Here is a 22,091-nt window from a genome sequence, read left to right on the forward strand (position 1 = left end):
GCTGCTGGCCCCCACAGGTGATGGGGGATGCTGTCTGGAGGTGCAGTCAGCCCGCAGCTCCCCCTCCAGCCTGCCAGAGTGGAGAAGCCCATTAAACCTTCCTAATGACATACACTCTGGCAGGCCACAAGCAGACAGCGATTGCTCTAGAAACCAGCCAGATGGGAGCTGGCCCAGGTGACTGTTACGAGACAGCCCTAGAGGCCTCCCTTGGGGTGGGGCCAGGCAAGGCTTCTTTTGTTCAGGTCCCAAGCCCTGCTGGCCTGCATGCCCCTGCCCCCAATCTGGGCTGGTTCCCATTCAATGAGGGGAAGCGGACTGGGCTAAGCCCATAAACCTCTTGATTGAACTGGGGCCCTGCCCCAGGCCCCGGCACAGAGGTAGCTGGGAGGAGGTGACAGAAAGCAGGTAGGGCACACCCACAGGCCACACGGGAGTAGCCCCCCTCCCTTTGTGGCTGGTCCCCTGTTGCTAAGGTAACAGCACCTGAGAAGAAGGCAGGACCCAGGAACAACCTGCCAGAAACAATTGTGGTAACAGGAAAGCAGGCCTCAGGGTGCTGCGTGTCATTTGTTCTAGCCGGGAGTGGGGGGGGGGCTGCGGTCTGTCTCGCCAAGGATCCCCTGCAGATCCCCAGCTCCACCCTGACCCACTGAATCCAGAGATGTGAGGTGAGGTCAGGGCACTACCCCTGCATTCTAGAACATTCTTAAACGCCCAAGTTTGAGGACCACAGACACTGGTGCCCCACTTCCCTGCTGGGACCCCCCACCTCCACCCCGGGCCCGGGATGAAGGAGGGCTTCTCAGGGATAAGATGCAGCCTGGATACCTGGGACGCTAGAGACAGTGGAAGATGGTGGCTCCTGACAGCTCCCCCCTCACTTCAGCAGGGCGGCATCGAGACACAGGACAGCACAGTAGTGGTTCCAAGTTTAATCGAGGGTGCAGAGGGGGCTGCACTGCCCCCCAGTGAGGGCCCCGAGGTGGTGGGCAGCCTGGGCCCCACGTGGAGCATTTGCTTTTTGCAGCTGAACAGAGGAATATAGCATAACCAGAAACAAGGCCGTCCTGCCCCCGTCCGGACCTGGGTGGCGAGGAGGGACACGGGGGGCAGCTTGGCTGACGAGGTCTTCTCTTTGGGACAGGTCATCCCCACCCCTTCAGTCCGGGAGCCTCCCCACCCACCTGCCCTTCTGAAGTCAATTCCTAAAGGGGAGAAGAGTCTGGCAGGGACAGCCCCAGCTGGGGGCAGAGGGGGACCCCCAAGGGCGAAGCGCTCCCCTCAGCCATTTTGGGAACAATAAATACTGTGACGTCAGCAGGGAGGGGCACCCACTGGCCAGCCGACAGCAGGGAGCAGAGTCTGTGGGCCCAGCCATCCCCGTTCCGCCCCACCCGCCCCTGCAGGCCAGGCCTAAGCCACCCACAGCCCTCACTCCGTGCGAAGGATGATATGGATGCCGGAATCCGTGAACACGGGGCCGCTCATCTCCCCCGTCCGCAGCGCAAAGGAGGCATCTTCAAATGGCTTCTGCATCTGACCTGGAGAAGCGGCAGGGGTGGCGTGTGGGGGTCAAGGCTCGGGCACAGGCCAAGCCTGGGTGGGGCGGGCAGATGGGGCTCCCACCTGCGCCGAGCCCCATGCTCATTTGTCATGCGGTTTATGGCCCTGTCAGTGGGGCGGCAGAGCCATTAAGGCGGCCCCAGGAAGCCCAGGGACAGCATGAGGGATGGCAGGCAGAGCGGCTGCCACCGCTGCGCACTTGGGAGGCACATTTCAGTGATGAACTCACCTCCCAAGGCCCCCGGTGGCAGCCCCTGCCGCATCATCCGTCCCGCCTGCCTCCTGGGGCGGGCAGGCAGCTGACAGCCCCTTGCCAGCTCTCCCCACACTCCTCACCCCATCCTGGGCCCCTCCCTGATGCTCTGCAGACCCCAGGATGGAGGCGGTGGAGGAGGGAAAGGAGGAGGAGGTGGCCTGATCTGCTCCTGCTCCTCCCTTCCCACTGACTGAGCCAGAGAGGTCTACACTCAGGGTTGCTGATCTGAACTCTCCCCTCCTCCCCACTGCTTTCCCTACTCCTGAGGGTGGTGTTGGGAGGGGCATTCCTAGGGACAGGCCCCAGGGCTCTCAGGGGACCCAGCCTTATACCCCTCAACCAGAGGAGGGGCAAATGGCAGCCAGTACCTGCTTTGCTGGGTCTGTGCCGGGAACAACTGCACAGAGAGACCCTCAATCCCACTCCCCACCGCAGGAGGGAAGGACACCAGGCAGAAGGCTCTGCAGCATTCCCCCTCCCCTCGCCGCCCCCCCCAACCAAAGCAGAGCTAGTCCCTCTGAAGCTTGCAGGACTGTGCTGCCACCTAGTGGACCCTGAATGCCTGTGTAGCCAGGGCTGTCCCTCCCAACTGATGGGACAGAGGCTCCGCTAAGGCTAGGTAGGGCCCGCTCCTCGCGCACCTCTGCTGAAGGCACCCAGGTCTCCCCTGGCCTTGGCCGAGCTGCAGTCGCTGAACTGTGAGGCCAGAGATTCAAAGTCTTCCTCTCCTGACTTGATCTTCTGGATGTAGCCTGTGGACACACATGACATGGGGACATACAGGGAGACCTGGCATCAAGGCAGGCAGGACGGGGTGCAGGGCTCCAGGTGGAGGACGGCTCTTCACTTGGAAGGAGGGCGTGCAACCCTGCCCAACTCTGCACACGCGCACGTGTGAACACTCGCCTCACACACGTCCACAAATGCCATGCCCCCTCCCCGACATGCGTGGACACCTGACCCCGCGGTGGCCTCAGTGCTGATCTCACACCCATTCCTCCAGCCCCGCTCCCTTTGTCACCCCTGCCGCTCCCCGCCAACAACATGAACATAGCATGACCTCTTCCCACCCTCAACACATATTTTGGGGGGAAAAATCTACTTCCAGGCCCTGCTGGGGAGGAGAACAGAAGGCAGGGCAGACACTGAAGAGGGATGCTGGGACCCAGGGCCCCCACCAAGATCCCCAGAGTGGTGATGGGGAAATTTTCTAGAGGCTTCTAGGAGAAAGGCGGGAGGTTGGGGCACCCGGCCAGCTCTGCCAGGGGCGTCGGCTGAATTCTCAGCCCCTGGGCCTCAGTTGTCCAACGTTATCAAAACTGGGAGGAAGGCCCAGGCTGCTTCTTGGGGTGTTGTGAAGAGACCACAAGGCAGCCTAGGTAGGACACCTGTCACTCCCATGGGCCGTGGCCCCAGAGGCAGCTGACACAGTTCTCCCAGCTGCCCTAAGAGGCTCTGCTGGCATCACACTGGCTTCACCCTCTGTGTGGCACAAACTGCCCTGTTGGGAACCGATTCTCCCTGGGGGGCGAGGGAGGTCAGGGGTAGCACGTGGGGAGCAAAGCGCGCAGGAGGACTATGTGTGCCTGGTGGAGAAGAGCCCCCACTCGCTCTGGAGTTCAGGCAGGAGCCCTTGGAGCCAGAACCCATCCTTTCCTCCCCTAAGTACTCCCCGTCCTGCTCCAACCAGCTGCCCAGCACACGAATACCATTCTCACTGGTCTTGTCCCTGTGCCCACAGGTGCAGCCACTGGGTGGGCTCCCAGGACACCCAGTTCCCGACCACCAGAATGGCCCCTCAACCCGAGCTGGTCCCACATGGCTTCCCAGGCAGCTACTTTCCCGGGACATTCCGCACACCCACCCAGCCACACTGAACATGCAGCTCTTCCTGTCACACCCGCTGGTGGGCTTCTCAACACCTCCGTGACACTTCTGTCCATTGCTCCTGTCTGAGCACCACGGGGACACTGCTGGCTAATCCACCTGGTGCTCTGAGGCCCAGACACCCAGTCGGCTCATCTGCTGGACGCTGAGCTAGTGCAAACCTTGCAAGGACTACAATCGAACAGCAAACCATGACGACAACCATGCATGACATGACAGCGACCAGCATCCTGGTGTCTGATCTGCTTGGTTGCTTCCACAGCTGGCCCCATCACCCCCGTGTTCCCCAGGTTCCCGTCACTCCTGTCCTGACCATCCCTTTGCCTCTGAACCATTAGTCACTTGCCAGCAGGCCACAGGGACACGCAGCACAGCGCCTGGCACGGACACCTTGACAGACGACACTCGCTGTCACAGTTCTCCATTCCATGAGGGCTGTGCGTCTCAGTGGGAAGGTTCCCCCTGTGTCTGTGTGATGTGCTCATCCCGGGGCCCCCTTGCCTGTAGGGCTCAGCCTGGTCAGTGTGATAGGCTGCTTGGCCAGAAAGGCTCGCCGGCGTGACACAAGCCCCGCCCTCTGTGGGCAGCGGTGGTGTCTGCCTGTCATGCCCCGCTGGGGCTGCTCGGCGGCCCCCCTGTGGCAGCTGCACCCACCCGTGATCCACCCTGAGGCGGACGTCATTAAGACACCCCCCCCATGTCCGCTCCTTGGACTTGTGGCCGTCTCTCCGCCTCACGTGGGAAGCCTCGAGATTCCTCCTCCTCTCCCTTCTGTCTGGACCTCGATTCGCGGGCTGGAGAATCCTGAGCACACACGGTTCTCCTCGGTCCTGGTCCACCGTCCCTGTCCGCGCATGCCCAGCACCGGCGGCGCCAGGCCCCGCCCCGAGCCCCGCCCCCGCACCACCAGGCCAGGGTCCAGGAGCTGGGACAGAGGGGCAGCAGGGACCCTGAGACTAGATGGCCTGGACCAGGTACACAGATATCAGCCTAAAAATCAAATAAAAGCCAAGCTTTTGCCCGCCATTGTTCACAGCACCCAAATCTTCCTCTGACCAGCCAACTCTCGGGAAACTTTCTGCTTGGATAGGAGCCTCAAGTGATTAAAAACAAAACACCCAATTCCTTTTTGATCTCTCCTTTCTAGAAGCTGATTTTCAGCAGGCTGGCCACAAGCCAAGATGCAAGGGGAACTTCAGACCCCTGTGCATCCCCTTGGCTCAGGATTACTCCATCCCCTGGGGACATCTCTCCCAGTCCCGCCCTGCTCCCACCACCTTGAGGCCACTGCTTAATGGTCTCTCCCTGCAGGAAGCTCATGTGTCATCCTCTGGCCTCACCCGGGAGCCCTTCCCCAGACTTTGCTGTGTGAGGTGCCTCCCTGCATTTGCCTGTGCCCCGTCTGTGTGTCTGTCACCCGCCTCGCGCCAGGAGGGCAGGGCCAGCTGGCCTTGTTCATGGCTGTGTTCCCAGCACCCGGCTCCGTGCACAGAACAGGTGCTCACTAATGCGAAGGAATCCATCAATAAATGAGACAGAAACAGGGCACAGGGAAGGAGGGAGAGGGATCCACCCCTCCGCTCTTTAGGCAGGAATGATGAAACCTCATGTTTTTCCTCCGTGCACCTCAGATCAGAAGGCTCAAGAGGGGGAGAAAAGGGAAGCACCTACCAGACACTCTGCCCCCACAACACCCTGGCCTGCCTGCTCCCCTCACCAAGACAGCACCCATCCAATGGGGCTCCGGATGAGAGAGGCAGACCCGGGGGGCGGCCTCTCAAGAAGCTCCCAGTCTGAAGCAGGGAACCCCCACCTGCTTCGGGGAGCTCAGGAGACCCTGAAACTGGCTGAATGACAAAAGGGCACCTGTGGTCAGATCACAGGCTGGCCTGCTCAGTGCGTCTCTGAGGCCGAGGAGGGCAAACTCCAGACCCCCACTGCTGCATTCAGACCTCAGCTCTACCCACCCTGAGCTCCATGACCCTGGTGGCTGACTGCCTCTCGGAGGTTTATTTGCCTGGCCTGTAAAATGGGCTAATGATAGCAGCTCCCACCTTGGAAGGCTCCCAGGAGGGGTAGTTCCTGCTGGCACAGAGCAAGCTCCTGAGAGTTACCAGCTGTCCGTCCCTACGTTACGGACTGAACTGTGTCCCCCCAAATTCATATGTCGAAGCCTCAATCCCCAATGTGCCTGTTTTTGGAGCGGGGCCTTCACACAAGTGACCAGGGTTAAATGAGGTCATAAGGGAGGCCCCTGATCCCACAGGATTAGTGCCCTTACAAGAAGAGATCCTAGAGAGCTCCGTGTCTCATTCCCCATGTGCACACACCAAGGAAAGGCCAGAGGAGCACAGAGGGAGAAGGCAGCGGTCAAGCCAGAAAGAGCGTCTTTACCAGAACCTTCATCTCAGACTTCCAGGCCCAGAACTGTGGCAAACAGACACCTAGCCCGTGGTATTCTGTATAGAACCCTGAGCTAATGCACCACAATTATTTAGGGGAAAGTGAGTAAACAAAGGGGGTGGTCTCTGACTCTTTTTTTTTTTTAAAGGAAGGGAGGCGCAGAGGGAGAGGGAGAGAGAATCCTAAGTAGGCTCCATGCCCAAGGGAAGAGCCCAATGTGGGGCTCGATCTCACAACCCTGAGATCATGACCTGAACTTAAATTAAGAGTTGGGTGCTTAACCAACTGGGTCACCCAAGCACCTCTAAAAAGATTTAGAGACAAACTAGGGAAGGAGCCTAGACAGAGAAAAAGGTGACAGGATTAGATCTGCTGTCCTAGAACACCCAAGATCCAGGGGGAGGGGCCCACAGAGACCAGAGACCCAGCCTGAAGCCGGCAGTCTGGAAGGGACTCCCAGACCTTGGGTGGGGACACAAGGCCAAAAGTGCTCACTGACCCTCAGACCCTCGGTATGAGTATGTCTGAGGGGATTGCTGCCTCCCTGGGACCCTCAAGTCCTGGGCATGGCTGTGTGCTGAGGAGCTGCTCCTTGCCCTAGGGCCTCCCTGGGACCCTCAGGCCCTGAGCACATGCGGGTGGAGGGATGGGGAGCAGGTGGAGAGGGCTTCTCCACAGCCTGGCCTCCTTAGGCAAGGACACTGGCAATGACAGGCAGCTGGTCCTCAGATCCCTGACAGGGCCTGGCCACAGCCCAGCAGCTGCAGAGGAAAAGGAACCTCAGCAGAAAACGCAGACGCGCTGGCTCTTACCGCAGGCAGCCTGTCCCCTTGGGGCAATGGGGAGAACTGGACCTAAATGGGTACTGATGAGATTCGAGCCCCAAGCCTGATCTTTTGATTGCCCAGAACAACCCCAGGACAGAGGGAACATCCTCTTTCGTGGAAGAGAAAATCGGGCCTGGATGCCCCCAGCTTGCCAACCCAGCACACGAGCGTCTGGTTATGAGGCACACCATGGCCTGGGCTGTCTCACTGAGCCCACCTAATGACCCCTGAGGGGGCCCGCTCCAGCCCCACCTCAAGAGACTGAGCAAAAAGGCCAAGGTCACTGGATGGTCTACATGTGGAGCCCATCAGGCTGCCCAGAGCTCTTTCAGGGAAGCAGCAGATGCACTGTCCTGACCTTGGCCTCCAACCACACATGCCTGAATGCCTGGGGTCCCCATGTAGACACCAAGAGCCTGGCACTGAGTCCACTGCTCCGCTGGCCGGCCCCTGATCTCATCGGTATCCTGCCCCTGTGATGATGCAGCTAAGGAAGGCTCTGAGACACTTGCCCAAGGCCACACGGCTGGCACAGGCTCCATCTGTGTGTGACTGCAGGATGAGTCCCACGAGTTCTGACCTCACCCCACCCCGCCCAACAAACCCCTACCCAGTCCTGATTCTGCCTCCGGACCTCTCCGGCATCTGCTCCCCTCACCCCTCCGTGGCCCCTCGGGCAGCACTGCCTGTAGCTGCACGTCCTCTCACAGCTCTCCCCAGGCCATCTGCGCGGTCCATGCATCCAGCTGCTGCTAACATGCCCGAGTCTGCACTGACTTAGGTTAGGCCCCGGCACCTGGTGCTCCCGGGAGCACCTCCCCGATCCTCATTCTCCAAGACCTAAGATGACCTCGGCACCTGCCACAGCATCAGCCCAGCAAGAGCACACCCCGTCCATCCTGAAGACGGGGAGGCACTCTCACCGGCCCTCCCAGGCAGTCCCCGTGGCCTGACAGCCATGCTCAGATCTCCCCCTGCCCTCCTGCCTCAGCCTCCGGCCATCTCTTGCCAAGACTGTCCCAAAGGTCTCCATCTCTAGCCTGGCTGCTCTGCTGAATCTAGACTCTCTCCCAGTCGCCCCCCAACGGCTCTTCCTTGGACCCCTCAGACTTAATGAGTCCCTCCCCAGACTGTGCCTCTTCCCAAGTCCCCTCCAGCAGCAGCCGTCCCTCTTACCACTCAGTCTCCAAATGCCTCTTGCCTTTTGCCCATTCTTGTGGGTCCCAAAGCTTCAGAACAGGGACCACTTGAGCTGGGAAGACCCAAGTCACCGTGTGATTCTCTGGGCTTTCCCCACTCACTTCCTCCTCTTCCCCTGGGGCAGCCAGAAGCCCCTCATTGCTCACTGCTAGACCCACCCGGCCTGGGCTCTGGGCCTTCCAGCGTCCCTGGCCCTTCACACTCCAGCCACATAGATCTTTCCTGAAAGCAAAGTGCCTTCGCCTCACTCAGGGGTCCCCTTAACCCTGCTGGGACGTGCCCTTGAAGGTTCTCATCCCCTCGCAGTCCCCCTACACGGCCTTCCTAAGTCCTGGCTATGGCCTTGCCCCAGGCCTTTACTTGTGCCACTTTCTCTGCTAGGAATCCTTCTCGCTTCCTGCTGGCTCCTGAAACAAGGCTGTGAGCACCGCTGGTAGGCCAGGCTGTGTGTAGAGCGGTGGGACTATGGAGAGAAGAGAGCCAGTCCCTGTCCTCATGGAGCTCATGAGGTGAGCTCTTTCATCTGCCTTCCAGATTCTGTATGTGAACTCTGTTCCTCTTTATAACGGCGAGGTGTGAGGCTCGCAGGGGCCAGACATTGTACAGGGGCCGGGGGGAGGGCGAGTGCTGTGGGTGGGTGTAATACCCTCGAGGCCAAATCCTGGACCAAATGATAACTGGACCAGCAGAACAACAGTCTGTACTGACCGAGTGTGCACTTTGCCAGGCCTGTGCTCCTAACAACAATCATCATGACCGCTAGCAATTAGAGAACGTTTACTAGACACCAGAACTGTTATTTACGCTTTACTGCCCTGGGTCAGAGTCTTCACAACTACCCTAGGGGGTGTAAGTCCTATTATCAAAACACAACTTCTGGGGCACCTGGGTGGCTCAGTGGGTTAAGCCTCTGCCTTTGGCTTGGGTCATGATCTCAGGGTCCTGGGATGGAGCCTTGCATCAGGCTCTCTGCTCAGCAGGGAGCCTGCTCCCCACCCCACCCCACACCTGCCTCTCTGCCTATTTGTGATCTCCCTCGGTCTCTGTCAAATAAATAAAAAAAAATCTTTAATAAAAAAACAATAACAAAACAAAACAAAAACCCCCACAACTTTTACAAGTGAAAAGACAGGTTCAGAGATGTTAAGTAACTGGCTCAAGGTCACACAGCCAGGGCTGGGCAGAGCGAGAAGGGCACTCAGCCTGGCTGGGTCGGGGTGAGGCACTGGGTCACATGGGGTAAGAGAGGGGCCCCTGGGTGGCTCAGTGGGTTAAAGCCTCTGCCTTCGGCTCAGGTCATGATCCCGGGGTCCTGGGATCGAGTCCCGCATACGGCTCTCTGCTCAGCAGGGAGCCTGTTTCCTCCTCTTTCTCTGCCTGCCTCTCTGCCTACTTGTGATCATTGTCTGTCAAATAAATAAAATCTTAAAAAAAAAAAAAAGAGCAGCCCAGGAGAGGTCTGGGGGTCTGTGGTGGCAGAGCCTGAATGGGGACACCACACATGAGATCCAGACCAGCCTTGTCCCATAGAACTTCCTGTAAGGATGGAAGTGTTTTAGATCTGCGTGAAGATGACAGCCGCTCACCCCATGTGGCTACTGAGCACTGCAAGTACGGCAGTGTGAGGAACCCATCTCCAACAGGACTTAGTTTTCATTAATTTAAATGGAAACAGCCCCATGTAGGTAGTGGCGGCCATGCTAGGCGGCTCTGTAACAGGGTTCTGCAACTGACGGCCATAATGAACTAAATGCTCCTGTTTTCATAATGTTTTACTGACACACCTGCTTGTGTACATATTATCTCAGGATGCTATCAATTACAAAGCAGACCTGTACAGCCTACAAAATCTAACATATTTACCGTCTGACCTTCTTAAAGAAAAGGTTTGTGTACTCATCGGTGCTCTAGACTCTGGAGGAAACACAGAGCAGAGACAGGAACAGCCTCCTTTGTCAGGGCAGAAGTAATTCACGGACTCTGCTAGCAAGTTCTACGTTGCTACTTTTCCAACCTCGCTCCCGACCCACCCACCTATGTGTCCCAGAACCCTGCTCGATGACGTTACCATCAACAACAGCTCCCACTGACTGAGGGCCACTGGGACCAAACACTCTCACCTGGGCCTCAGGGGCAGGTACGTAAAAATGCCCATTTTACAGAGGTGAAAACTGAGTCTTAAGGAGGTTACACAAGTCCCCCAAGGTCCTGGAGCTTACAGGGTATAGCTACCACCTGAACCCAGGTCTGCCAGTCCCCAAGGCTGGGTCCTCCCCGACTAACCTGGCTCGCCCTCAGATGCCAGACAGAAAAATTAGGAGGCGCAGCTGTGTCATGTCATGTTCAGGCACTTCCGTGTCAGTCAATGCGGGCGGCTGAGTTGGCTGGGGTGCAGGGTCTGGTGTGATTTCGACGCTCCCCCCACCCACAACTTCCCCCAACCTGTTTCCAGCCCTGCTCACCATTAATCAGCTCCAGGGCCTCCTCCTTGGTCCTGGTGATCTTCTCCTGCCGCCAGGATGAGGGCCGCCGTGACTGGCTGTGCTTGACAAGCAGGTGTGAGCAGCGGACCCTGGTGGGCTCCCCCTGTCCATTTTTGCTGCCACTGCTGCTGTTGCCACTCGGCCGCTCCCACTGGCTGGCGTTAGTGATGTGATTGAAGTAGTACACCCGGCCTGGAGAAGGGGGGAGGCAGGGATTCAGCGGGGACCTGCTCAGAGGACACCACCCCAAGGCCAAGATAAGGTGCTGGCCAATGGGATGCCTTCGTTCAACAAATCCAGTGTCCACCACGTGCCACAGGCCCTTAGGGAGCTAATATTCTCAGTGTCGGGACAGACAGGCAGCCGACAAGCAAATAAGACAATGTAATAATTCCATTACTGGTGATTTCAAGGAGGAAAATAACCCAGAGTGACAGGAGAGAGAAAGCCGGGTGGGGGGCCAGGCAGGGAGTGGTGTGGAGCACCCCCCCAGCGGCCAGGCTGCCTGTTCAAATCTGGCTCTGTCACTTCTGTCACTCACTGTGTGACCTCCCCTCTTGGGCCTTGATTTTGTCACCGTAAAATGCAGATCACAACAATCCCTGCCTGTAGGGTCGTTCTAAGGATGGAGGGAGCTCACAGCTCTCACCACACTTAACGGTAGTGGCTAGGACCCAGTAGGAGTATGACAGCTATCGTCTCCATTCTACAGACCACAGAAAGGAGGCCTCACTTTCCATATCTTTGGTAATGTTTCCTGAGGGTACACTCTGCTCCAGGCACACATGGTTGGAGGCAGGAATTACTCCCAGGTTGTCAAACACAAAAGCTCTGTTCTTAACCCACACCCAGGGCCCAGCACTCCTGGGGGCTGGACGTTACCCAGGGCCTGAGGAGCAGGAAGGAGTGAAGGCTGTAAGCGTGAAGACTGAAGTAGGACCCAGGAGAGCCCAGGCATCGTTCCCAGGGGCTGAGATTTTGCCTGGGTTGCATGGATGACTCGCATCCAGCACCGTGAAGAGCTGTCACCGCTGAGGAAAATCACTACGGTGGAATCAAGCAGAAATGGCAGGAGGGGGCCCGGAACCCGGCATGAGATTCGTGCTGCAGACTGCGGCCACAGAGCAGAGCTGGAGCACGCTGGGGGAGAGCTGAGCCAGGGACTGACCTTAAAACCTTAGCAATGGCCTCTGCCTCCCAGAACCCTGGTCTTCTCATCTGAAAAGTGGGGGTGAAGTGACAGAATTAAGGACATAACTTCCTAGCGTTAATGTGGAGAACAGTGATGTTATCTGGGAAGTGCTCACCGGAGGGCCTGGCACTCAATTAACAGAAATTACTGTGACTGATTTTTATGGGTTATGGAGGCAGTGCAGTGAGATGCTGGGCCCTCCTCACTAGTCTGCAGTGACAAAGGGCAGGGGGCTCTGCAGCCAGACTTCTAATCCAGCCCCGCCCCTGGAATGAATGACCTTGGGTGAGTTCTTTAAGTTTTCCGACTTCAGTCTCCCCACCTGCAAAATGGGGGTAATAACTACCTACCTCCCAGAGTCGTGGTCATTCAGAGAGAACACACTTAAAACACACTTGGCACAATGCTGGGCGGTGAGATGAACGTGCCCTATTACTGATATATTATTATCGAGGATAAGCCTTAAATCGGGATTCCAGCACAGGGTCCATCCTCAGGCAGAAGACCACCGGGCCAGATGAGGCCAACTAAGCACGAGATGGGGTGGGGATGGCAGGCGAGTTAGCAAGAGTAGGCTGTGGGCCCAAGGCCGGGTAACACCCTGGGGGCCACGCCCTGAGCATGGGGCTGGGGTGTCTTTCCCCGGGGGTGCCCCCCGGGCCCAGCGGAGTGCAGAGACGTTCCCCAGGGACGTCAGGTGCATCAGGCCAGAAGGTGTCAGCCGGATCCGAGGGCCAGAGCCATCACCCGGGGGAGTGCAGCGGGATCACCGGCCCTTCACCGCCCCCCTACCGCCCCCGGCAGCGCGCTGGGTCTCTCCGGCCCCACCCCTTGCCTCAGTTTCCTCCGGCATCCCCGCTCCTGAGATTCGCAGCCCCCACGGGACGGGCCCGGGCCGTTACCCTGGGAAGACGCGGAGGAGCCAAGACCCCACGGGAATCGGGCGGCGGCGCCGCGCCCGAGGGGCGAGCTCGAGCCCTGCTTCCGCGGGCCCGCGCGGCCCCGCCCCAGCCCCGACCCCCGCGGCACCTGAGCTGCGGCTCATGCGCTTCTCCCAGCCGGGCGGCAGCTTCTCCTCGTCCGCCATCTTCCCTCCTGCCGCAGCGCCCGCTCCGCCTCCACCGCACCGCCTATGCCGCCCGCGCCCGCCCACCGCCGCCGCTGATTGGCTCGGTATGCCTCGAGCCGGGGCCTGGCGACGATGCTCATTGGGCACCCAAACAGTCCGGAGAGGCTTTCAGGCTTTCTATTGGGTAACAGCGAGACTGGGCGGATCCTCCCCGCAGTTTACCTGGGGTCCGCCCCCGTACGGCCTCACCCGGATCCCGCCTCCTTCCTCACTCGGCCCCTAACTGGTAGGGAAGGGGCTGGAGCCCGTCCTTCTCGACATCCTTTGGCGAGCTTCAGAGAAGTCCGGACCCCTCCTTTGCGTCCTTCGCCGCAGGCCCCATCCGATTGGCTACTGCGGCAGTAATTCCCGCCTTCTTAAACCGTTCCCAGCAGCCCGCACCCCCATGCGGAAGTGTCTGGGTGGTTTGGAGGTGACGGCAGCCCACGAGGTACTTGAAAGAGGCGGTGCTGCCTTAGCTGTTGCCGTAGCAACGTGGTTGCCTTGGTGATGAGCAGCTAAGAACCCAGAAGCCTAAATTTGGCTCCTACATCCTCCCTCTTCCCACCTGTTTCCTCCAGATGTCCAAAGCTATACCCCCACCTTTTTTTTTTTTTTTCCTTTTGCAAGACTAACCCTTTCCCTATGCCACTGACCCAAACATCTTCTACTTCCTTTGGAACCTACTTTACCTAACTTATTCCCTCTCAGTCTGGCTCCTGCCTCCGTCCTGGGTGACTGGTGGGTGTTGGCATGGCCACTTAGCTGGGGACACAGGAGTACGCGCCGACAGGAGGATGAGCTGTTTGAATCGATTTATGATTGAGTGTGTAGCACCTGTGGGACACTGAGAAGGTGCCTGGGGACAGGCTGGAGATAGATAGGAGAGGCAAAGACACCAACAGGGAAGGGTTCGATGATAATTCATCTATAACTAGACCCCATGTGACCGACCATTAAAAAGAATGAGGCGCGGGACGCCTGGGTGGCTCAGTTGGTTAAGCAGCTGCCTTCGGCTCAGGTCATGATCCCAAGTCCTGGGATCGAGTCCCGCATCGGGCTCCTTGCTCAGCAGGGAGCCTGCTTCTCCCTCTGCCTCTGCCTGCCATTCTGTCTGCCTGCACTCGCTCTCTCCCTCTCTCTCTGACAAATAAATAAAATCTTTAAAAAAAAAAAAAAAGAATGAGGCGCAGTCATATGAAACACAGGGAAACACGTCAACAAGAAATCTGAGACATGATGTAGTAGGTTAAGAGCATTCAGGAGCCAGATTGCTGGATTCAAAACCTGGCCCTCCATTTGCTATGACCTTGAACAAATTACTTACTCTGTGCTTCAGCTTCTCCCTCTGCAAATGAGGATAAGAATATATATCTTGGCGCCTGGGTGGCTCAGGGGGTTAAGCCTCTGCCTTCCACTCAGGTCATGATCTTAGGGTCCTGGGATCGGCCCCGAATGGGGCTCTCTGCTTAGCAGGGAGCCTGCTTCCCCCTCTCTCTCTGCCGGCCTCTCTGCCTACTTGTGCTCTGTCAAATAAAGAAATAAAATCTTGGGGCGCCTGGGTGGTTCAGTCGGTTAAACGGCTGCTTTCGGTTCAGTTCATGATGTCAGGGTCCTGGGATTAAGCCCCACATCTGGCTCCCTGCTCGGTGGAGAGCCTGCTTCTCCCTCTCCCTCTGCCTACTGCTCTGCCTACTTGTACTCTGTATCTCTGTGTCAAATAAATAAAACCTTAAAAAAAATCTTAAAAAAAAAAGTATATATCTCATACATACCTTTGATGCAAAGATTAAATGAGTTAATCTGTAGAATGCTCTCAAAAGTGTCTGGCCCATAGCAGGAATATGTGTTTGATAGGTTAAAAGAAAAGCTAGTCACAGTAAATGTTGCAATTATAGTATGTATGAAAGCATAGCAAAACAAAACAAAAAAATAAACAAAAATTAATTGAAAAGAATTAGATCTCTTATAGAAAGCTATCAATGCTTTAAAAAGCATAAAAAGGAAGCTGCTGAACAGTATGAGTAGTAGGATATGTATAATTATTTCAATTGTGTAAAAACTAACAAAATTTCTGGATTCATTCAAATATGTTAATGATTACCACTGGTAATTCAGGCGAAGGAAAAATTGAGGAATGTTAATTTCAATGTAACATTTTGATTTTTAAAGAAGCACATAGAATAATCATAACCGTAATCTTTTTTTAAAAGATGATTTTAACTTAGCACAGAGTTCCAAAAATAGTGTAGATTTTTCATATACCCTTTACCCAGCCATCCATTATGTTAACATCTTACATAATAATAGAATGGTGGTGGGGCTCTTGGCTGGCTCAGTTGGTGGAGCATGTGACTCTTGATCTTGGAGTTGTGAGTTCATACCCCACATCCTATGTAGAGATTGCTTAAAATCTTAAAAAAGTAATAGAACAGAGATCACCAGGAGTTATTTTTGTTCACCAGGGGACATTTGGCAATATCTTACATCTTTTCTGGCTGTCACAAATGGTGGATAGTGAAATGCCTCTGGCATTTAGTGGATAGAGGCCAGGGATGTTGTTGAACATCCTACAATGCACAGCGACCCCAATGAAGAATTATCTAGCCCCAATATCAACAGTGCCAAAGCTGAGAAACCCTGCCATAGAATAATTATCAAACATTTGTAAATACTATTGGAAATCAACATTAGTACAATACTATTAATTAAACTAGACTTTAGAAAAGAATTTCCTGTGTTTTTTTTTTTTAAAGATTTTATTTATTTATTTGACAGAGAGATCACAAGCAGGCAGAGAGAGAGGAGGAAGCAGGCTCCCCGCTGAGCAGAGAGCCCGATGCGGGGCTCGATCCCAGGACTCCGAGATCATGACCCGAGCCGAAGGCAGCGGCTTAACCCACTGAGCCACCCAGGCGCCCCATCCTGTTTTTCAACTAATGTTCTTTTTATGTTCCAGGACGCACATTGTTGTTGTTAGTTTTCTCCAGTACATGATATTTTTTAGGTCTTTTCTTACTTTCATGACCTTTGATACTTTTAGAAAGCAGAATGTCCCTCATTCTGATGCTTTGCCATGATAGTGTTTGTCTGATATCCTCATGATTTGATTGAAGTTACACGTTATTGGGAAGGACATCACAGAGACAATGTGCCCTTCTCAGTGTGTCATAGCAGGTGACCAATGATGTTGCAAGGTTTCACTTGTATTAAGGCGTCTTCTGCTGCCTAACAAATTATTCCACAATTTAGTGGATTAACACGTATTAAGTCAGTTTCTATGGGTCAGGAATCCAGGCACAGTTTAGACAGTGTCAGCAGGAATGGCTGTGGTCTCATCTGAAGGCTTGACTGGGGCAGAATCTTACTTCTAAGCTCCTTCATGTTCTGTGCAGGATTTAGTTGCTAAGGGGATCATGGACTGAGGAACAGAGTTCCTCACTAGCTTTGGCCGGGGGCCTCTGTATGAGGCAACTGGCTTTCATCAGTGAACAAGTGAGAAAGTAAGACAGCAAGCAAGAGAGAAGCCACAGTCTCTTTGCGACTTAATCTCAGAAATGATATCCCATTACTTTCGCCATCTTCTGTTTGTTAGAAGCTAGGTCTGGTCTAGGCTCGAGAGGAAGAGATTACACAAGGATGTGAATACCAGGATAAGAGGATCATTAGGGACCACCTTAGAGTCTGTGATGTTATTAACTTTGATCACTTGGTTAAAGCAGTATCTAAACTTATTATTTTTCTTTGTAATGAATTTACTATTTTCCTCTTCTTTGTCAACTTACTCCTCTTTTTGGGAGATACTTTGAGGCTGTGCTAATATCCTACTTCTGCTTAAACTTTTGCCCACCGATTTTAGCATCTATCAATATTTGTCTACGGCAGTTATTACTATGGTGATGTAGTGATTTATTTCCCTCCTTCCGTGTACATTTAACTGCAATCTTTTGTAATAAAGAATTGTCCCTTCTCCTGCATTTATTTACATACTCAATTATTTCTTGATACAAGCATAGGCTCAAAGATACTTATTTTATTCTTTTGATCATACCCCAATACTATTATTTGGTTTTTCAGGTTGTTCCAAATTTGGCCACTGGGAGCTCTATCACATGTTGGCTTCTGTGACCTTTCTACATGCTCCGATCCTTTCTATTAGAGCACTTTCTACTTCGTGGCACCACAAGATATTCTAGGCTCAGTTTGTATATTCTCTGCCCTAGTTCTGGGAACCAATCACTTCTCTAAGGCTTGGTTCCTTCCACTGGAGAATGGTATTTAGAAACCAAGATCTAGGTGCTGGGTATGTCCATTGCTACTGGAGTATCACTGCTTCTGGTCCAAGTAGGTAAAGCAAGGAAACACAAACATACATATCTGCATTTCTGCATGTCTGTATACATACTAAAAAGTTTAGTTATTGTATGAGTCCATACTGATGCCTCCAACTCTAATCCAGCCTCACAGGGTTTCCTTTAGCGACCCCCCCCCCTTTTTTTTTAATCACACCTTGGTTTTTTTTGTAACTTCTTCTTCCAGCAGTGAAAAATCTGGCTCTATCTACAGTATATCTACCCATTCGTCCAAGTGTGTGTGTGTTGTTGTATATGTACAAGAGTAGTTCCAGATTTCTCAATCAATAACACTGATTTCTCAATCATAACACTGATGAATTTATTTAACTAGAGTACAGGGCTTGCATATGCTTTTTTTTTTTTTTTTTTGTCTTTAGCCTTACAGTATCCAGTTAAAATATTTTTTTTTAATTTTAATTTTTTTTTTTCAGCGTAACAGTATTGTTTAAAATACTTTTTCAAAAGTTACTTAGGTCAGCTCTTTTCTTCCCAACCCCTTTTGGTGTGGTCATGTGATTCATTTATAATACAGGCAGATTCACTTCACAAAAAGCCATCTTTTTCTTCCTACATCCTGGTTGACAAATGCAAAGTCCTTCATCTACCACCACAGTTCTACACAGGGGAGTTCCATCACAAAAATCCCTCCATACTTCCTTTTTATGTAAAAAGAGAAAAACAAGCAAGTATCAATAAACTAATGAAAAGGAATGAGGTAATTTATGTGGAAAGGTGAAAAATAAGGCATAAAAAAGCAAGCTACTGGGGTGCCTGGCTGGCTTGGTTGGTGGAGAATGTGATTTGATCTTTGGGTCATGAGTTCGAGCCCCACATTGGGCATAGAGCCTACTTAAAACAAAAAAGCACCAAATGGTGTATATATAATAGTGTATATTACAGAATGCATAATTATCCCAATTGTATAAAAATTATAGGTTGTATTTTAGAAAATTTCTGGATTTAATCAAATCTGTTAAAAATTGCCACTGGTGGGAGGGGTGCTATTAAGAAGAAACTTATTAAACAAAACATTTGGATTGTTTTTACAAGTAGATATTAGCATGGTCATTTTTTAAAAATAAGAATGGAGGGGCGCCTGGGTGGCTCAGTGGGTTGGGGCCTCTGCCTTTGGCTCAGGTCATGATCCCAGGGTCCTGGGATCCAGCCCCACATCGGGCTCTCTGCTCACAGCAGGGAGCCCGCTTCCCCCTCTCTCTCTGCCTGCCTCTCTGCCTACTTGTGATCTCTGTCAAAAAAAAAAAAAAAAAAAGAATGGAATTTCTATAAATGTATTGGAAAAGACCGCACTTCAGGAGAGAGAATGGACAAGAAGCATTTTACTTTCAGCCTGTACTTTTCTATGCTGACTGAAATTAACAAGTAAATCACCTTGTCAAGGCTGTGGTGTTATCAAAAAAAATCCTGTTGGGTTTATTTTTAAATGGACAAATATGGGAGAGAGAGCTCTAAGAGTAGGGAGAGCAAGGTATCAGGAAACAGACACTTCTGGCATTAGGAGGAAGCTGAATCCTAAAGACAGAAGGGAAGCCAAGAGGACGGGTAGAGAGGTGTCTAGGGAGAAATCATCCTCCATGAGGTACAGGCCAGCAGCACCCTAGGCATCTGGCAGGTCCACCTCCCAAGAAGCTTGGTAGTGAAATGAAGGCAGAAGACTGGGTGGCGCTTAGGGGGAAGGGAAGGAGCAGTACGCTAGATTTGAGCATGTTAATGTACTGCTGGAAATCAGCCAGGTCAATACAGTAGAGGGGAAAAGGGATGGGGCAAGTTTCTGCGTGAACCTCTGGACAGGCTCCAGAATGCAGCTCCGGGGAAAGGCCAACATCGACCCTAGGATCTGTGGCCAGGGAAACACAGATGGGGTGTTTGGTGTCCTGTCTACTCTCACCTGGGGGGAAGGCTGGAGACAGCTTAAAAAACACTTTGTGCCAGACACCCTGCTGTTTTGACTGCATTATCTCATTGAGATGTGGGTGCCATCATGGTGCTTTTTTGATCTGAAGATCAAAGGGCTAGCTTCCCCAAATCCCACCACTATGACCAAAGTTCAGCCTATGCCACACTGTCTCTCTCTCTCCACTAGGATTTCAAAAGTCCAGGAACTGTGGATGCATAACCCACCATGCTTTGGCTCATCTGCATTTCATAACATGGCAATGAAGTAAATACTGTTAGTTCCAGTTTGGATAAGGAAATGAAGGTGTAGATGAGTTAATTACCCTGCTCAGAATCACTCTCAGTGGCAGAGCTGGGATTCCAACCATACTTGGTCTGAATCCAGAACCTGTATTCTACTATATCTACTGTCCATACCCAGACAGCCCTTGGTCTATTAGGACCTTCACCGACCCATGGCAAATCCCAGAGCTGTGGGCGGGGTTCCCAGGCTGCTTGCTTACTCTTCCCTCATCAACCCAGCTGATCCTGCGTTCTTACTGAGCAGCTGCGGACTGAGAGAACAGTGACAACCAGACATCAACCCTCCCCATATTAGATAAGGCCTCACTCAAAGATGACAACAATGAAGCAACTTCTAGGATTTTATTAACATGAGTTTTTAAAAACAAGTATCCATATCCATGTGGGGGTGACGATGGGAGAGGAGGGGTTGGGGGGAGGAGGAAGAGAGGGGAAGAAAAAAGGGTAAGGGAAGACAAGGCGGGGTACAGCAGGGGGAAGGAATTCTCCTCTATTGGTAATAAAGCTCCAGGTTCATCCCATCGTGGATTTCATCTGAAGTAAAGGTGTTAAGGAATTCTGACTGTGGCCTCCATCTCCACCCTCTCACCTTGCATGAGTAGGTCAGGGTGGCCCGAGGACTCCACCCCGGGCCAAGGAAGCCATTTGGAACTGGGTCATTCTGATGTGGAAAGAACCCAAACTATGAAAAAAAAAAAAAAGTTCGTGCTCCCTTTGCACAACAGACCTGCGGGAGTCTCACTGCACCCTGACCTCCTGTCCACACTCAGGTAGAGTTCAGTAATGTATATATTTTGACCTTAAAGGGTCCTCTAAGCCAAGTCAAAGTATTTCACCAACCACCCTCCTCCCCCAACAAAACAATTCCATGGCTCCCATTTTCCAGATGCTTACCATGTGCTGCACACTAAGTTAGACATTTTATGGGCACCATCTCATAGAGACGCACTCCCAGCCCTGAGCAAAGAGAACCAAGTCTGGTACGGAGACCCTTCCTCAAGAAGTCACACAAAGGATACAGTCCCCCAGAGACACATGGTCCTTAAAAATCGTGTACCTGTGGGATAGAAACCTCTTAGACAGAAGTCGAAGGGGGCTTTTCACCCTGGAGGCAAGCTGAGGAACCTCCGCCTGAGCCTGCAGGACTCTCCAACCCAGACCTGACCTAGCCCTGCCAGCCCCCAGCTCTGCCACTGCACTCACCACTTCTTCAGGACGATCTTGTTCCAACGGGTGCCAGTTTGGGCTGCGATCAGCTTCTTAAGGTCCCCGATGGTGTCATCCGTGCTGGGCGCAGACGAGTTAAGGAAAATGGAAGGGAGAGGGGAGAACGTGCAAGAGGACATTCCAGGGCTGAACGCCCTCTGCCAGGACCCCACCCGCCCCCTCTCCCGGGTTTAACTAAAGTCACCGTACAACACAGACGGAGTTGCCGGCCTCATGTCAAGCACCCCGGGAACCACCGCCTCCCGGCCGCCGGTGGATACTTGCACTTAACGCGGACCTTCTTCCCTAGACGGTCGTTGCAAACAACCTCGATCATCCTGTCTGGAGCTACACGCGGTGTGGGGTGGAAGGCAGCAGAATCAGGCCTTCAGGGGTCTCCAAGGACCCAAGATTCCGGATTTGAGTCTTATGTTTACCCCTCCTCAACCTCCCAGATCCGAGTCCTTCCGGGCCTCAACTCCCAGGACGGCGGACCCCAGGCAGCCGCGCCTCCCACCTCAGGTCGCCCGAAGGCTCCGCCTCGCCTCTCGCAGGCGCGCACACCCTTGAGGGCCGGGTCTCATCAGTTTCCCCCGACTCCGGACCTCTCTACGCGGCCCCTCACCTCGAAACGCCTGGAACCAGCAGACGCCACAACCTCCTCGCTCGAGGGCGGAGCCGGGGTCGGACTGGGTTCTAAGAGCCGGAAGCGGAAGTGAACAACCGGAAGCGCCCGTCCCTTGCTCCCCGCTCCACATCCCTCCGACTTCTTTCCGGTCCCAAGTCTAGGAGGGGTTTGCGGTTCCCAGGCACGGCTTCGGGGGCCCCAGCGGATTCCTGTACGTCGATGCGTGGGGCCACGTTGGGGTCTCGGGATGTGCGTGGCGGGGGAAGTGGCGTGAAAGGGAAGTCAGAGGTCAGGGGTCGGCGCCCAGTCCGTTGGAAGCTGTTGGTAGAGGCTCCTTAGATGTGGGGAGACGTCGTCATGTGTGGGATTTGACAGGAACATCAGGGGAGCCCGGGGACGTCCCGTGGGAGTTAGTGACTTCCGGTTTCTGAGCCCGACGAAGCCTCCTAGTTGAGACTCAGCCTCAGGGCTATGGGGAGCCTGGGTGGAGTCGTGCAGTCATCTCGTCTGGCCCCCTACCTTCATTCGGAGCCGGGCCTTGGAAGCATTTTGCTCACCTCTCTTCTTTGGCTATCGCTCCTGACCCCCTGGGACACTGGGGCGCAGACTACAGTCAATAAGCAGGGGGGTCGCCTGATCTCGTGCTGGATTCCAGCATTTATTAGAATGGAGCCCAAGTTGCATGCCGACTAGTATCTCAGGCAAGTAACCTGGAAACGGCACAAGGGCAAAATCACCCAGGTTTGTGTCTTCAAGGCAGATC

General features: G+C 53.8%; 2 protein-coding genes across 2 annotated transcripts; both read right to left on the reverse strand.

Moving 5' to 3' along the window:
• Positions 1 to 920: 920 nt before the first annotated feature.
• Positions 921 to 12,976, reverse strand: PIN1 (peptidylprolyl cis/trans isomerase, NIMA-interacting 1). Its single transcript, XM_047703255.1, has 4 exons — positions 12,844 to 12,976; positions 10,602 to 10,814; positions 2,464 to 2,574; positions 921 to 1,544 (listed from the first exon to the last, which is right to left on the reverse strand). Exons 1-4 carry the CDS (start codon positions 12,899 to 12,901, stop codon positions 1,435 to 1,437), a joined length of 492 nt encoding a protein of 163 aa, XP_047559211.1. The 5' UTR covers positions 12,902 to 12,976; the 3' UTR covers positions 921 to 1,434.
• A 6,845-nt stretch (positions 12,977 to 19,821) lies between these two features.
• On the reverse strand, positions 19,822 to 21,482 carry UBL5 (ubiquitin like 5). The gene is made up of 5 exons (XM_047703269.1): positions 21,326 to 21,482; positions 20,982 to 21,048; positions 20,698 to 20,781; positions 20,514 to 20,551; positions 19,822 to 20,028 (listed from the first exon to the last, which is right to left on the reverse strand). The coding sequence occupies exons 1-5, from the start codon at positions 21,456 to 21,458 to the stop codon at positions 19,985 to 19,987; spliced, it is 366 nt and encodes a 121-aa protein (XP_047559225.1). The 5' UTR covers positions 21,459 to 21,482; the 3' UTR covers positions 19,822 to 19,984.
• Positions 21,483 to 22,091: the final 609 nt, after the last annotated feature.

This window comes from Lutra lutra, chromosome 1 (genome assembly GCF_902655055.1).
Source record: "Lutra lutra chromosome 1, mLutLut1.2, whole genome shotgun sequence".
NCBI lineage: Eukaryota > Metazoa > Chordata > Mammalia > Carnivora > Mustelidae > Lutra > Lutra lutra.